This window comes from Pteronotus mesoamericanus, unplaced genomic scaffold, assembly GCF_021234165.1.
Source record: "Pteronotus mesoamericanus isolate MK-2021 breed Mesoamerican mustached bat unplaced genomic scaffold, CSHL_Meso_final contig_1161, whole genome shotgun sequence".
NCBI lineage: Eukaryota > Metazoa > Chordata > Mammalia > Chiroptera > Mormoopidae > Pteronotus > Pteronotus mesoamericanus.
Genome location: NW_026555028.1, coordinates 220,704 through 236,910, shown reverse-complemented (window position 1 = coordinate 236,910; position 16,207 = coordinate 220,704). Strand labels below are relative to the sequence as shown.

General features: G+C 36.9%; 1 protein-coding gene across 1 annotated transcript in view; it reads left to right on the top strand.

The window, feature by feature from the left end:
• TGS1 (trimethylguanosine synthase 1) overlaps positions 1–15,796 on the top strand; it is a 42,884-nt gene extending 27,088 nt beyond the window's left edge. The window contains exons 12-13 of the mRNA XM_054581893.1: positions 620–698; positions 14,905–15,796. Of these exons, the coding sequence (XP_054437868.1) occupies positions 620–698; positions 14,905–15,027 (202 nt within the window). The 3' untranslated portion in view covers positions 15,028–15,796. The remainder of the gene's footprint in view (positions 1–619; positions 699–14,904) is intronic.
• The last annotated feature ends 411 nt before the right edge of the window (positions 15,797–16,207 follow it).

Genomic DNA, 16,207 nt, shown 5'->3' with positions numbered 1-16,207 from the left:
GTTTGGAATTATTGTCTGGAAATTATTGTCGGAATTTCCTGGAGACCTGTCCCTAAAATCTGGATGACCATCTCTTAACTATTCTTCTACTCACATTTGTGCTAATTCTCTGTTTATCTTCAAATTTTTCTAGTTACCCTTCCAAGATACTGAAGCAAGGCTTTGTTTCATAAAGAATGGCATTTATATTATTTGTCCCTTTATCTCTACTCTCCAGAGGAGTCATCTCTTTTACTCTAACAGGAAACATGTTTCTAAATTGCTAGTTAAAATTTAGAATGTGGACCATAATGAACAGTTATTTGTCCTTGTTTCATACTGGAAAGAGGTGGTATTGTGCTCTCCTGTTCTGTTTGTACAAAAACTAGGAAATGGCAGCAGGAGAAAGACTGTATTTTCTGACTCTTGGTTGTCAACCACTAAGATAAATGAAAAATAGGTTTAATTGTAACCTCTAATCTGTCAGGGATAGTGTACTGCTGAGTTACAAAATCAGCTACTTAATTCAGACGTGTGCCATATTATTACATAATAAAATATACTTGAGTTATGATACAAGAAAAGAACTTGATCAGAAATCAACTATTGTTTTTGTCCCTTTTCCTTAACTGTTGTCCACCTTTGAAATTTTCAGACTTTCCCAGAAGATTACCAATAATATTGTTTATTTTCTTCCAAGAAATGCTGATACTGACCAGGTAAGCCATTACGGAAAAACTTCTATGATCCTTTGGTATAACTGTTACAAAGAGTGGGTTTAAAAAAAAAAAAAATTATTGCTTTAATTGAGAATGTATTTATGGGCAGTCCCTGGCTTTTTGACTGTTATTAGAATACTGGAAGTGTTTGCCAGTTAAATCCTTATTTATTTCATTCTCTTCAGCTCCACCATTCCTAGCATGCGCAAAGATAGACTGCATGCTAGGCCTCTAATATGTCCTGAAAGAGTGATTAAATGTGTTGTGTTCATAGGCACACACCTAAGTTAGCCAAGATCTATCTTTGCTGCAACCTACCTTGAGAATAGATGTTTCAGGTATTCCTGAAAATAATTACCTAAATAGAAATATAGAGACAGATAAAACTCTGTTTGGTCAGGATTGATTTCAACTATAGTCTTGGGATATAGGATACTTGACCGATACTATAGTGTCCTCATTTAGTTCTTACCATAAACCTTAATCTTAATCATGTTATTTTTTTCCCCTAATGGAATTGCATCTAGTGTAATAACTGCCTGATAAAGATCTGATGATGTCTTTACTTCATACTTTTGTTGAATTTTTACAACATACTGCCTAGAGCCATGCATCAGTTAAATCTTTTGTCTTTCATATTCTACATTTTACAAGTGTTGCTAGGTGTGGGTTTTTCCTTTTTCTCCTGTCTGATACTGAGAACTGACCCTATCATTCTGACTTACTAGCTTTCTGGTGGTAGTTTTGAGGACTAAAGGCAATTCTTCTTATTCTAGAGAAATTACCTCTATTATTTGTTCAACTGTATTCTCCTTACTATCTTTATTCCTTTTTCTGGAACATCTCTTAATTGGGTGTTAGTCTTCCTCAAGTGTGTTTTCTGGTGTGCTGTTTCTTTTTTCCTTCCAAGAGATTACCTCAATCTGGTCATTCCTCAGGTATATACATTCTATTATCTATCCTATCTACTGTGTTTTTTAGTTCAATCATTATATTCTTATTATTTCTGTATTTTTTGCTTCTTTTTGCATTCTGATACTATTATAAGAAGTGTACATTCTTAATCTATTTTATTCTTTTATGCATAAAAGAAGTTTTATACAGTTTATAATCCAGTTTGTTCTTCTTCCATGAAATACTTGTGATCCTCAAATGTCTTATTGGGCATTGGTGATTCTTGAGTAATGCAAAATGATAAAGGAGAGGCCAGAATCCAGCGAGTGTGAAACTGACTGCATGTTAGAATCACTGGGGACACTTGTAAAGAACTGTGACTATGCAAGCCCCATCCCAGAAATTGATCCAGCCATTTTTGTGTGTCTTTTTAAACAAAATTTTTCTTATGATTTTATTTATTTATTTTTAGACAGAGGGGAAGGGAGGGAGAAAGAGAGGAAGAAAAACATCATGTGTGGTTGCCTCTTGCACGCCCCCACAGGGGACCTGGCCTGTAGCCCAGGCTTGTGCCCTGACTGGAAATCGAACCAGCAACCCTTTGGTTCACAGGCCAGCACTCACTCAGTCCCCTGAGCCCCACCAGCCAGGGCTTCGGCCATTTTTTTTAAAGCTTCCTGGGTCACTGTAACGTATAGCCTATTTCAAGAACTGCTGTCAAAGTCTCTGTCAGCCCCAATGATAACGTCAAGGGATGAAGTTAGGTAAGCTCTGAGGCTGCTGACCCAGGCACCACAGACTGCGGTTATTTATCACAAAATACAATCTCAAGACCAGGCTCCCCCGCCCTACCCCTTTGTGGAGGGTCTGGGCAAAAGTAGCATTTAAAGGCTGTACAGTGGGAAATAATTCATCAGCTCCAGGGATTCGAAAGGGGGACGGGGGAATGGACGGTGAGAAAGCAGCTGCTAGGGTTAGTTCCCACCTGTTTCTCTCAGCTTCTCACAGCAGAACATCTTTTTAGACTGCCCTAACTTTACTTCTGACCATAGACCAAAGTTCACAGCCTCTGCAAGTGAGACAGCACATACTGTTTATACAAGGCAAAGGTAGTGGATAGGGAAGAGCAAAAGCAGAATTTCAAGTTTCTTGCTTTCCTTCATGTTTTATTTTCCAAAAGGCACTACTCTCCATCCTATACACATACACATACAAACCATACCAGGTCTCCATAAATTTTTTTATTTGGAGGTTTCCCTCTAGTGTCTTCAGAGCTATCTTACAGGAGTCAATAGTTGGTTCACCATCTTCCTATTATAAGACAGGTGCATAAAGAGTAATAATAATTCAGCCTTCTTATAAGAAAGGTAGAGATTAAGTGCTCTGGCTTTCTGGTTAGTGATGTTAGGAAGGGCCCTGGGTGATACAGCATATAAACTAGACTTTAAAATTAAAGATTACATTGTAGAAATTGAGGAGAAGGTGGCAAGAATGTCAGTGACATGGAAGTGGGAATATGTGGGTGATGTTTAGGTAATGAGCTTTAAAAAATAGTTAATCAGAGTCAGGCAGACTGGAGTTTAGTCTAAGCCCTGCCACTTACTAGCTTTCTGGTGGTAGTTTTGAGGAATAAAGGCAATTAAGTGGATAAAGCATTTATCGCAATACCTCTAGCTCATAAATCCTCAATAAGGTTGTATCTGTTACTTAGAAGATCCTATTAGAAAGTTGTGGAAAGAATATAAATGTTACTAAGATCTTGAAAAGGGCTAACATGAAAAAATGACATTTTCTCTGAAAGAAAGAACAGACAGCTTTAATATTTAATATCTATGAAATGATAGAATTTAATTTATAAATATACATCCCAGAATATAGACTTTTCTCTTCCTCCTATCAGAAACCGTATCTACTCACTTGTATTGGACGTAGTTTCACATTAATCTGTTATACTTCCCCACCCTTGGCTTATCTGCTTAGTCTTTGGAACACTGTTTCTCAGCTACAAATTAGAATTACCTGAGTGGTTTTGTTTTGTAATAATGGTAAAATGTACATAAAGTTTACCATTAACATTTTTCAGCATACAGTTCAATGTCATTAAATACATTCACATTTTTGTGCAGCCATCACCACCATCTCAGAACTTTTTCTTATCTTCCCAAATTGAAACTATTAAACACTAACTCTCCATTAGCCTCATGAACCAGCCCCTGGTAACCACCAATCTTTCTGTTTCCATAAAGTTTTTAATACGCTATGTACCGCATATAAGTGGAGTCATAGAACATTTGTACTTTTATATCTAGCTTATTTCACTTAGCATAATCTCCTGAAGGTTCATCCTTGTTATAGCATGTATCAGAATTTCCTTTCATTTTAAGCCTGAATAATATTCCATTGTCTGTAGATACTACATTTTGTTTATTCATTCATCAACGGGCATTTTGGGTTTCCACCTTTTGACTGATACTGAAAATGCTGCTGTGAACATGGATATACAAAGATTTATTCTAGTCCCTGCTTTCACTTCTTTTGAGTATATAATCAGAAGTAGAAGTGGAATTGCTAGATCATAAGATAATTTTATGTTTAGCCTTTTGAGGATCACCATGCTGTTCTCAATAGCAACTGAACCATTTCGCATTCCCACCAGGATTCATAAGGGGTCCAACTTCTCCACATTCTTGCTAATACTTGTTATTTTCTGGAGTTTGTTGTTTGACAACAGCCTTACTAATGTATATGAAATTGTATCACATTGTGGTTTTGATTTGCATTTCCCTAGTGACTAGTGATGTTGACCATCTCTTCATCTGCATGTATTCTAGATAATAATCTCTTATCAAATATAGGCTTTGCCTGTATTTTTTCCTATTCCATGGGTTGCTTTTTTACTCCCTTGATAGTATTCTTTGCCTCACAAAAGTTTTTGATTTTGAGGAAGTTCAACTAATCTTTTTTCTGTTTATGGCTTGTGCTTTTGATGCCATAACCAAGAAATCATTGTCAAATTCATTGTCATTTTCCCCTATGTTTTCTTCTAAGAGTTTCATAGTTTTAGTTAAGTAGCTTTTAAAACTACTGATACCCTGGTCCATTGGGACAGATTCTCTCTAATTTATTTCTGGGATGAGGCCCAAACATACATTTTTAAAAACCCCCAAGTGATTGTTGTTTGCTCTCAGAGTTGAGATTCTCTGGGTTAAAAGAAGAATAAATAAAAGTTACCAAGCCTGAGCTCTTACTCTGTGAGTTAGAAAATGAAATTAGATCTTGCTACCTGTTATCCGTTTATGAGCCATTGTGTCTAAACATTGGGCCTCTCCAATACTACTTGTACCAGTTACAAGAAAAAGCACTGTCCCTTGCTTTATGCATCTTTATATATAGCAAATTTGATATTAAACTTAATATCTGCTACTCATATCTGTGACTCAGCACTGTATTCTAGAATCCCAGGTAAAGTTGAGCCGATTGATTCCATATTTCTTACTTTTCTCATATGTAAATATTATGCTCTGTAACTAGTCTCATAAGAGGCTATATTACCTTTATATTAAATATTAGATAGGGCTGATTTGAGTACTTCAATAACATTGGGAAATTCACTATTTGTTGTAAAAATTACAGTGAGTAAATTTTTTTCTAAATGAACACTAGTCTAAGGAGAAAATTAACTTTAACTGGTGTTTTTTATTTATTTCGAAAGCCTAGTAGTTCATTCACATTCCCTACCTCTAGAGGGAGTAATGACACTAGAGAATAATAGAATAAGTGAAAAAGGAAACTTGAGATTTCAAGTACATTATATTGTTTGGTATTACATTTAAATCAAATTACAGTGGGAAATCAACTTTTCTTTTTAAAATGAAGAATATCTATATGTAGTATTTTTAAACTGAGAGAGAGGGCAGAGTTACAGAGAAGTCAACTTTTTGTTATAGAATATTTAGCATTTCACAACTTAAACTTAAAAATGGGTAAGGTCCCCAAAGTTTATGAGTCTGCTGTTTAAAATTTAGGCTACATTTGCCCCAAAGAACATTAGCTTCCTATCCAGGGAGATTTGTACTCTGGATAATATTTATATTTAGGGAGGCCACACTGAGTATGGATGCTATAAATACAACTTGTCTGTCAATCTTTCCATATAGGAGATGAGTCTAATTGTTTTCTGTATCTAGTAAAATGTTTTTCTAGGTTCCCTATTACCTTGATGTCTTATTCCCTTTTTCTCTTTGATGATTATTCCAGGACATGTATTTCATTATCTAAACTTTAACTATCAAACTCAAGTATTGAATGATTTAGAAATCTTTTTGCAGTAGGCCCTTTAGACGGAAGTTATATCTCCCTACACTCACTATAGAAACTTGGGAACTGGTTACATTCAATTAAAGAACCCAGGGTAAATGCATTTTATCTACTCAATGCCTGAATCTTAATATGTTTTTCTTCATTTTTTTCTTTTGATAGCCAAAAAATTGCAGCCAGTATTAACTTTCAATCATCATGCTTTCCAACCGTGAAAGCGTCTCTTTTGAGTAATAAACACGTATGACGTGGATAGAGGTCTCTGAGCAGAGTAGAATGATTTAGTCTCCCAAAGAAAGCTACACAGCAGTGGTTATCAGACACCATATGTGTATGAAGTCCCTGTGGGTGGAATCTCTAACTGGAGGGTCTGTCTCCTAGGCAGACATGGGAGTGGCGAGAGGGGTGGCTACTGATTGGGTTGATATAGTACCTCCTTTTCCTTGTTTGATTTCATAACTAAAATGACTAGCCCCAAAAAAGTGATAACACTTGAACTTTTCAGGTTAAGTTAATTTAAATTGCCTTTTTAAAAATAATTTATTCAGCCCTGGCTGATGTGACTCAGTAGATTGAGTGCCGGACTGTGAAGCAAAAGGTCACCAGTTTGATTCCCAGTCAGGGCACAGGCCTGGGTTGCGGGCCAGTACCGCACTGGGGGGCATGCGAGAGGCAACTACATACACATTGATGTTTCTCTCCCTCTCTTTCTCCTTCTCTTCCCTTCGCTCTAAAAATAAATTTTAAAAATCTTTTTTAAAAAGTAATTTATTCATACCAGTACAGAGAACAGGGCAACATTGAACATCATTCCTAAGAATTGCATTGAAAACTTAACTAGGAGGCCCTGCATCATGTAATTTCTGGCACTTGTCTAGTAAACATTCCCCACCCTTCCATTACCACCTTCATATAAGCCCCATGGTAACAATTAGACCAAATCCCACTGACTTTATTTCCTGATAAAGTGGGAAAATATTTACAAATTGACCCAATATTGTAGGTAAAACTTATGCTGTGATTAAGTTGTATCTTTAAGTATAGACACTGATGTTAGATTTAATCAAGAGATCTCTCCTTTTTGGTTGGTAGAGTTCTTGAGGCTCCCATTAGGGCCAATACATAGTGACTAGGGAGAGAAGGGTTCCTAATTATAGCAATTATCTCGCTTCTCATCGTTAATTAAGGGAACAGGGAAAAAGAAAGGGAAGGCTTATTTTATAGGTAAAATTTCTTAAACTTACCGTATAAAAGAATAAAGATAAATGCATTTCAATAATGAAAACTGTAAATATGGGGAATATTAGGTAATGCTATTTGGAAAAACATTTTACATACAACTAAATTCAGTTCATTAGCATTTTTAGTGTTTGTTTTGGCTGACTACAATAAAAATTTACCACTAATTTCTTTGCCCTTATTAGTTCTAAGCTATAATAGTATTTGTTTATTTTATTTTAAAAAATCAGGGCCTTATGGGTTTCTAAATATTAGGATTGATTAAAGTTTGTGTCAAATTGTTCCAAATGAGATTTCCACAGTCAAAATCGGCTCTAATAACAAAATTTAATCCACGTGTTCACTATAATAAAGTCATCCCAACGAGTGGAGGACCCTTAGTCCAGATGTAGACACCAAAAGCAGAACAAAAAAACCAGAGGGCTAAGGACTGGGTTAGACTTTTGGTACATGCAAGAAAATTCCAACACTGTTTAAGCTGAAAATATCCAGCCTTTAAAACTCAGAAAATTCAAAAGTACATTCATCCTGGAAAGGACCAGTCCATTTATATACAAAATCAAAGCTTAATAAATATTTCTTGCCTTAATGGCATACCTAGTTTGTAGGGTTTCCCTGCACATTCTTATTGATCAACATAACAACTTGTGAGTAAGCAAGTCAGGTTATGATCCTGATTTTATTGATGAGTAAAACTAGGAAGTTTAGTGATTTGCCTAGTCATTTTGACTAACAGTGGCATAATTAGAGTGCCTAGCTCTCTCCCACTAATGTATTCATTACTGAGGGGGGGAAACATATGCATCTCTTATCACAGTTTGCCCACAGTAAGGTTTGGAGTAATGAATAGAAATTGTGACAAGAGAAGCAAAGAGAATTTTACAGAATTTCAGTTGAATCAGTTCTGTTACATTCCTGATTGGTGAGAAAAACAACAAAGGGCTAAAAATTCACCACAAAATGAAAGACAACTGCTGCTGAGCTTTATCTTCTAGTAACTGGTACCCAGGTTTTTAGATCATCTCTGTTAGTAAATCCACTGCTTAAGTATACAATGCAATTACAGATGCAATGGATCAGCCTGAGGCTGTGAAACTGACCTTGTAAGTCTAATTGGACAGGCGCAAATGCTTCTGAACATAAGCTTATGGTGTAGATAAAAAATAGAAAGTGCCACACAGTGCTACATAGAAGACTTCTGCTATTAGCCAAGGACTTCCTGACTCTGGTCTGTTGTGCTTTATGTAACTTATTCATGTTTCCAGTATGTGGTTGTGAAAACAGGTAAAGGACAAGACTTATTGCACTTGTTTTTGGTAACCTTCCGCTAAAAGAGTGATGTAAGTGAATTTTGATGCCCAGGAGAGTTATTTTGACCTATCACCAGTGTGTTCCTGTTGACATGTTGGCTTTTTGAAATCCTACTTGCTTTAATCAGCAAGTAAATACTTGAAAAAAAGAAACAGGAAATCATATCTCTGAGAGCTTGAGGTATCATTCAAGTTACATGAAAACCTGTCAGCAAAACAACAAATTTAATTAAAAAATTAAAACAAGTTTTCTTTTCCTGAAAGTTTGGGCCAACTTTCCAAAAACATGGGTGTGCATTATACATGGCAATGTATTAGCCACAACAAAATACGGTAGGTTTCTTTTTATTAAATTATATTTTATTGATTATGCTATTACCATTGTCCCAATTTTTACCCCTTTGCCCCCCTCCACCCAGCACCCCACTCCTTCAGTCAGTCTGCACACCATTGTTCATGTCCATGGGTCATGTGTATAGGTTCTTTGGCTACCCCATTTCCTGTACTGTACTTCACATCCATATGACTATTCTGTAACTAATTATAATTCTTAATCCCTCACCTCTTCACCATTCCCCCACACCACCCTCCCATCTGGTGGCCATCAAAACGCTCTCAGTATCCATAGTTCTGTCTTTGTTCTTCTTTGCTTCGTTTGGTTTTTAGATTCAATTGTTGATAGATATGTATTTTTGCCATTTTTTTGTTCATAGTTTTGATCTTCTTATTCTTAAATAAGTCCCTTTAACATTTCAAATAAAGGTTTGGTGATGATGAACTCCTTTAGTTTTTTTCTTTGGAAAGCTCTTTAGCTGCCCTTGGATTCTAAATGATAGCTTTGCTGGGTAGAGCAATCTTGGCTGTTCGTTCTTGCTTTTCATGATTTTGAATATTTCTTGCCAATCCCTTCTAGCCTGCAAAGTTTATTTATTAATTAGTTTGTTTTTGAGAAACCAGCTGAGAGTCTTATGGGAACTCCCGTGTAGTAACTAACTGCTTTTAAGATTCTCTCTTTATCTTTAACATTTGGCATTTTAATTGTGATGTGTCTTCTTGTGAGCGTCTTTGGGCTCGTCTTGTACAGTACTCTCTGTGCTTCCTGGATTTGCATGTCTATTTCCTTCACCAAATTGGGAAAGTTTTCTTTCATTATTTTTTCAAATAGATTTCCAGTTTCTTACTCTTTCTCTTCTGGCACCCCTGTGCTGCAAATGTTGGAATGCTTGAGGTTGTCCCAGAGGCTGCTTACACAATCCTCATTTTTTTGGATTCTTTTTTGTTCTTCTTGTTCCAATTGGTTATTTTTTGCTTCCTTATGTTCCAACTCATTGATTAGATTCTCAGCTTCATCAACTCTACTGTTGTTTCCCTGTAAATTGTTCCTTATTTCGTTTAGTGTATCTTTCCTTTCTGACTGAATCTTTTTTACACTGTTGAGGTCCTCGCTAAGTTCCTTGAGCATCCTTATAAACCAGTGTTTTGAACTCTGCATCTGATAGATTGTTTATCTCCATATTGTTTAGTTCTTTTTCTGGAGTTTTGATCTGTTCTTTCATTTGGACAGTGTTTCTTTGTCTCTTCATTTTGGCAGCCTCCCTGTGTTTGTTTCAATGTATTAGAACAGCTACGACTCCATGTCTTGGTAACGTGGCCTGCTATGGTAGGTGTCCTGTACTGTCCTGTGGCACAACATCCCCTGTCACCCAAGATGGGGTTTCTTTAGTTCCGTTGTCATCAGACTTCCATTCAACTCCATTTGTGACAGTTTTGAGTGATGGTTGTTCTATAGTTTAGTTGTAATTTTGATGTGGTAATTTTGTTGTTCAAGGAGGCGAGCCCAGTTTACCTATGGGGCCATCTTGACCGGATACTCGAGGTGCACCCTTTTTGAGAGCTGAGTATACCCTCCTCTTGTATTTGAGCCTTGATTGCTATTGGTAGGTCAATAAGAGGGGTTTACCCAGGCCATTCAGCTGCATAGGACTGGCTGTGACCGCTAACCACCAACCTCTGCCCTCCATAGAGGATCATCTCTGTGAGGGCAGGGTGATGATGCTACAACATGGTCTGTAGCTGTCCACATGGTCTGTGCTGGCCCTGGGCTTTCTTGGGTGGTGCAGGCCAAGGTCGGCCCCCACGTGTGTTTTGCCCAGGGTCACCCTGACTGAGCTATAAAGCAATCTGAGATGGCTGCTACTTGTGCTAAGCTTGGAGATTCCCAGGCAAAGCCAAGCTGTGAATCTAGGCTCACTGCTGTTAGTGCCAGGCCTGGGCCACTTAGGAAGAGATACGGGAGCTGTAGGCTTACTGAGGCTGGCTGTTGCTTGTTTGAGAGGAATTACCCAGTTGCGAAGCATGGTTCAAGACCAGCCATTCTTATGGAAAAGCAGCTTGGATGGGCCCATAAGTTGGGTGGAATGGAGTCTCTGGGGATCTCCAGGGTGAGGAAAACAGTGTTAGCCAGGTTGATGGAGTCTCAGATATGGCACCAGCCTACCCGCTCTGGCTCTGTCGGGGAGGGCTCAGACAAGGGACAATGGCCTCTGCTTGCCTTGATGCCAGACACTTGAGTTTCTCCCTATGTGCTTTTCAAGCTTCCACCTTGGTGCTCGAGCTCACAGACATTGAGTCTGAGCAAGTCCATATGTGGGTTCTTTAAGAGGAACTGCTTGAGACTCCGGAGTTTCTTCCACCTACTCAAGCCCCACTGATTTTTGCAGCCAGAAGTTGTAGGATTCATCTTCCTGGCACTGGAACCCTGGGCTGGGGGACCTGGTGTGGGGCTGGGACTCCTTGCTCCCAAGATATCCTTCTCAAATTTTTATCCACCACATGTGGATGCGGGACCAGCCCGTTCCGTGTCTCCTCCCCTCCTACCAGTCTGGATAGATGGGGTTTCTTTAGTTCCATTGTCATCAGACTTCCATTCAACTCGATTTCTGATGGTTTTGAGTGATGGTTGTTCTATAGTTTAGTTGTAATTTTGATGTGGTAATTTTGTTGTTCAAGGAGGCAAGCCCAGTTTACCTATGGGGCCATCTTGACCGGAAGCTGCCATTGGCTAATCACAGCCAATATTTCAGATGTTTGCTGCACTTGTCACTGTAATTAACAGGAAAAAAAAATGCTCTTCATTTTCACCTGGTATGGTTGTAGTGAAAGGACATTTTTCTATTGCTCTAATGTACTGTCGCTTTCTTACAAGGTGTTCCTGTCCTTTGTATATTTACATTTTGCCGTTAAGGTCAGGTTCAGAAGTTATTTTTTCTCATCCGTTCAGTTACCATACATTTTTACTTTAAATCACTTTGCTTTGGAAGAATAATACAGTTTGAATGTTTGACTCTTTAATCTTCTATGCCTTAGCTGTTACTAAAATTATCATGTTCATTGTGATCTTTACCCATTTCTTGTTACCCCATCCCCAAACACCTTTATTGCCTGATACAAAAATTTAGCTGATATACTTTTAGTTCTTAGTTCTAGTTCTAGTCCAAACTAATTGGAATTTCCTTTGATAAACCTAGTGTATATATGCAATGTGCCAAAAACATAGCATGTAATCCAGAGCTGCTAATTTTTACCTGTTTACCTGCCTATCCTTCCCTCCCCCCACCTTCCCTCTCTCCATTTCTCTTTCTGTCTTAATTTATTAAACTTTAACTAAGAAAGAAGGAACCAAATAATGTTTTATCAGTTAAACCTGCTAGTGAAAAATAGACAGCTGGAAATTGATGGTATTAGGTTTGCTTGAAGCCTTACATTCTTTACAACTCCAAAATTCTAACTTCAAAATACACATAGTTGTGAAAATGTGAAAAAGTACCAAAAAAGGCTAAAGCTAGAAGTTATTTTTAATTAGAACACTTAACATTAAATAAATTTTTTGTAAATTTATTTTGAACACAGATATATCTTCTCATTATATTTTGACACAGATTCACCTTTTTCTCCAGTTTCAGGAATAATAATTGTTTTATTTGTCCATTATCTGACTCTCCCAGCTAGAGTGTAAGATTCATGAATAAAATAATATATTAAATGTTTTGTACTATATCTCAGAAAACTCTCATGTAAGCACATCATTATTCCTTTTTTTATCCAAGTTCAGACAACCCTCTAAAGAATGGAGAGAGAGAGAGAGAGAGAGAAACTACCCTACCTTTTCCGAAGTGTATTTTAATATAATTTTATTTATGGTTTACAAAATACATTTTTTAGGGAGATAATAGTACTCCCATTTTTTAGATTAGAAAGCCAGAGCCTATCTTAATGACTTTCTAACTTGATACAACAAATTATGGGTAGAACTGGTATTAAAATTACCCTCTGAGTTTTTTTCCTGCTAGACCCATTGTAACACATGTTTTTCTGTTGATTCAGCTCTACTTTGGTTCTTTTAACCCTTCCTATTCTTTCCTTTCTCTTCCCCTCTCTTTCCCCGAACCCTGCCACTGCCTCTCCAGAAAACTTCAGTTTGCCAATCTCACTTTCTTTAAATAAATAACTGTTAAAGGAGTGGGAGAATATTGCACTTAGTGTATAGCTCAACTCATAGAAAAATTTTGTGAAACAATTATATTTTGGATATACTAGTCAAAATGCCATTTATTAAAGAAAACATTATATTTGCCCTTGTGAAAAATTAGACTGACATAATATGCCAAAATGAAAAATAAAAAGTTATTCCTAATAATTGCCACTGTGAGACTAGTTAACTACTTTTAACTTCTAGTTTTACTTTAATATATTTTTAATAGCAAATAGTAGGATGTATGTGTATGTGCTTTTTATCATTACAATAGATACTGTGTTTGACTTTTGTTGTCATCTATTTCTTTTGATAAAAATAACCATCTCTTCTTTCCCTTTGTGGACCGGGGTTAATGTTGGCATTGTTACTGTCTTGGCTGGAGAACTTTTTTTCTTTTAAGAATATGACATAGAATGACCTGTTGTTTCTTCCCTATTTCTTTATCTGTGGCTTCTTTTCAAAGAGGAAGTTGAAATGCTTTAAAAAATTCATACTTGTTAGGAATGCACAACAAATCTTTCCTCTGCCCAGTGCTGGTATATTATGTTTACTACCACTGAGATTAGATCTTTTCAGCCTCCAAACCAACTAGACCAACGGCACACCTTTGCAAAAATACACTACAGCTTTGCCAATTTCAGTTATAGAATTAATTACAGAAAAGTAGGTCTCCTGTTGTTTGTACCTGTCCCTGATAGTGCTTGTGTGTCCCTTTCTCCAACACTCAGGGTTCTATTCAGTGACTCCCAGGGCTTCCCATTGCATTCTCCTTTCCTTTATTCCTCACTGCTGCCTCGATAAACTGATCTTCAGTGATGTAATGATGGTTAGAGGGTAATATATTTGCTAGTTAAAAGACCCAAGAGGTTGGATGAATAAAGGTTGGCCTAAAACAAAACTTTATAAGAACTTAGGGTAAAGCATTGCTAGTTTGAAACATCCTTTTGTTGTTAACTCTTTAGAGGTGGAGAAAGAGTGGGGTTTTTAACATCACAATGAACGGATTGGCCACTCTACTCTAGTAGACCTCAAAAAAAGCTTTATATTTTACCCCAATTAAAAGGGGGGTAGCCCTGGCTGGGGTGGCTCGGTGGGTTGGGCGTCATCCTGCAAACCGTAAGGTCACCATTTTGAGTCCTGGTCACAGCAAATGCCTGGTCTGTGGGCCCTGGTTGGGCCCTGGTTGGGCCCTGGTTGGAAGGTGTGAGAGGCAGCCGATCTATGTTTCTCTCACACATTATTGTTTCCCTCTCTCCTTCCCCTCTCTCTAAAAAATAAACAAATAAAATAGTTTTCAAAAAATGGGAAGGGGGTAAAAATACAAAAGAGCAAAAGGTGGAGGAGGTGGTCCAGGTAGGGAGAACAGCAAAAGAGACCAGTTAGAGAAGGAAAAAGTAGGTAGCAGAGACTAGAACTTAGGAAAGTGGGATCATATCTGTCTTGTTCTCCAATGTATTATTATTTCTAGTATCATGTAGCGGGCACTCCATAAACATTGTTGAATGAATGAGAGGGAAAGATGCCAAAAATAAGGTAAACAGGACAGAAGTATTCAAGAAAGTGAGTTATTCTTTAAATTTCTATCTTAATAAACCTGATATTTGGGGAGGATGTGTTCATTTTCTCTTCCTCTGAGTTCTTTAGCTTCTGGCATTGCAGAGATTGGGTTGTATACAATAACATAGCGCTGTGTTGTTTTCTGTAATATCAAAAGTGTCTGAAACAACAGATACTGCCAGCAAATGGTGCATTAATATCTGGAAAGTAAGAGTGAACATTTGAGATGCTTCATTATTTGAAAGACTTGAATAAAAAGATGAGTTGTCTTATTATTTGATGAAACATAGGAATGGAAAATTTATTTTGAAATCATGATTGTGAATGTGTGACTTTCTTCTGTTCCTTTTTTTAGGTGGCATCCTTAGCTGGGCCTGGAGGGCAAGTGGAAATAGAACAAAACTTTCTTAATAATAAATTGAAGACAATCACTGCTTATTTTGGGAACCTGATCCGAAAACCAGGCTCTGAATCGTAACTGTGAGGTCCTACATAGACGAAAAGATCATGGGTGGTCAGAACATTATTCAGATGAGACACTTGAAATTTCTTTCTGAATGCACTGATATATATTGTACCCATAGTCTTAAATCACCATATAAAATGGAAGCTTACAGAAAAGATTGATGAATATTAATAAAGTACATAATATTAACTATGTATTGGGTTGACCAAAAAATTCATTTGTTTTTTTCCATAAGATGGCTGTAGTAGCACTTAGTTGTCTTTAACTTCATTCAAAACAATTTCGTTAGATTGTATTATAACAGCTGTCATAATAGTGCGCAATTAAAAAAAAACAGCAAAATTGGTGAATTTTTGTATAGCCATTTTAATATTGAAGGTGGAAGAAAATACACAACATTTTCAGCCTATCATGCTTTATTATTTCAAGAAAGGTAAAAATTCAACTGAAATGCAAAAAGATTTGTGCAGTATATGGAGAAGGTGCTGTGACTGATTAAATGTGTCAAAAGTAGTTTGCGAAGTTTCATGCTGGAGATTATTTGCTAGATGATGCTCCACGGTAGAATAGACCAGTTCAAGGTGAGTGATCAAATTGAGACGTTAATTAAGGACAATCAATGTTATGCCACAAAGAAGATAGCCAACATACTCAAAATATCCAAATAATAAAGTTATTGGTGAAAATGAAAAAAACAATGTGTTATTTTATACAGAAAAAACAAAAAGTTTTTTTTGGCCAACCCAATATATTATACATAAGGATAGTAGTAAGTGTCTGATATGGGAAAGGTAGGCTTTCTCTTATGCTTAACATCAGTCAGCAGCTCTGTGTATGTATGTGCCTATGGCTTTTTTTTTTAATTTTGTATGTTTTGATTTAACATCTTTGTGTGTATGTAAAAAACAGTGTGGTTTGCTTTTTTTTAATACAGGAGGATACAAAGAAAACAAACCCAGTTAACCCCTGTTGAAATAAGTAATGTTACACCTTTAAGGGTAGAAGTAAGACAGACAGAATGGTACAAAATGAAAAGTAGAAATCTTCTTCCCTCTTCCCCTCCTCCTCATTCAGCTATCTAGAGATAAGGGTATTTTAAATTCCTTTGGAAAACAGAAAGGAATTGCAATAGAATCTAATACACTTTCCCCCCCTCATTAATGCACTGTTCAGTAGTCCCCCCCCCCTTTTT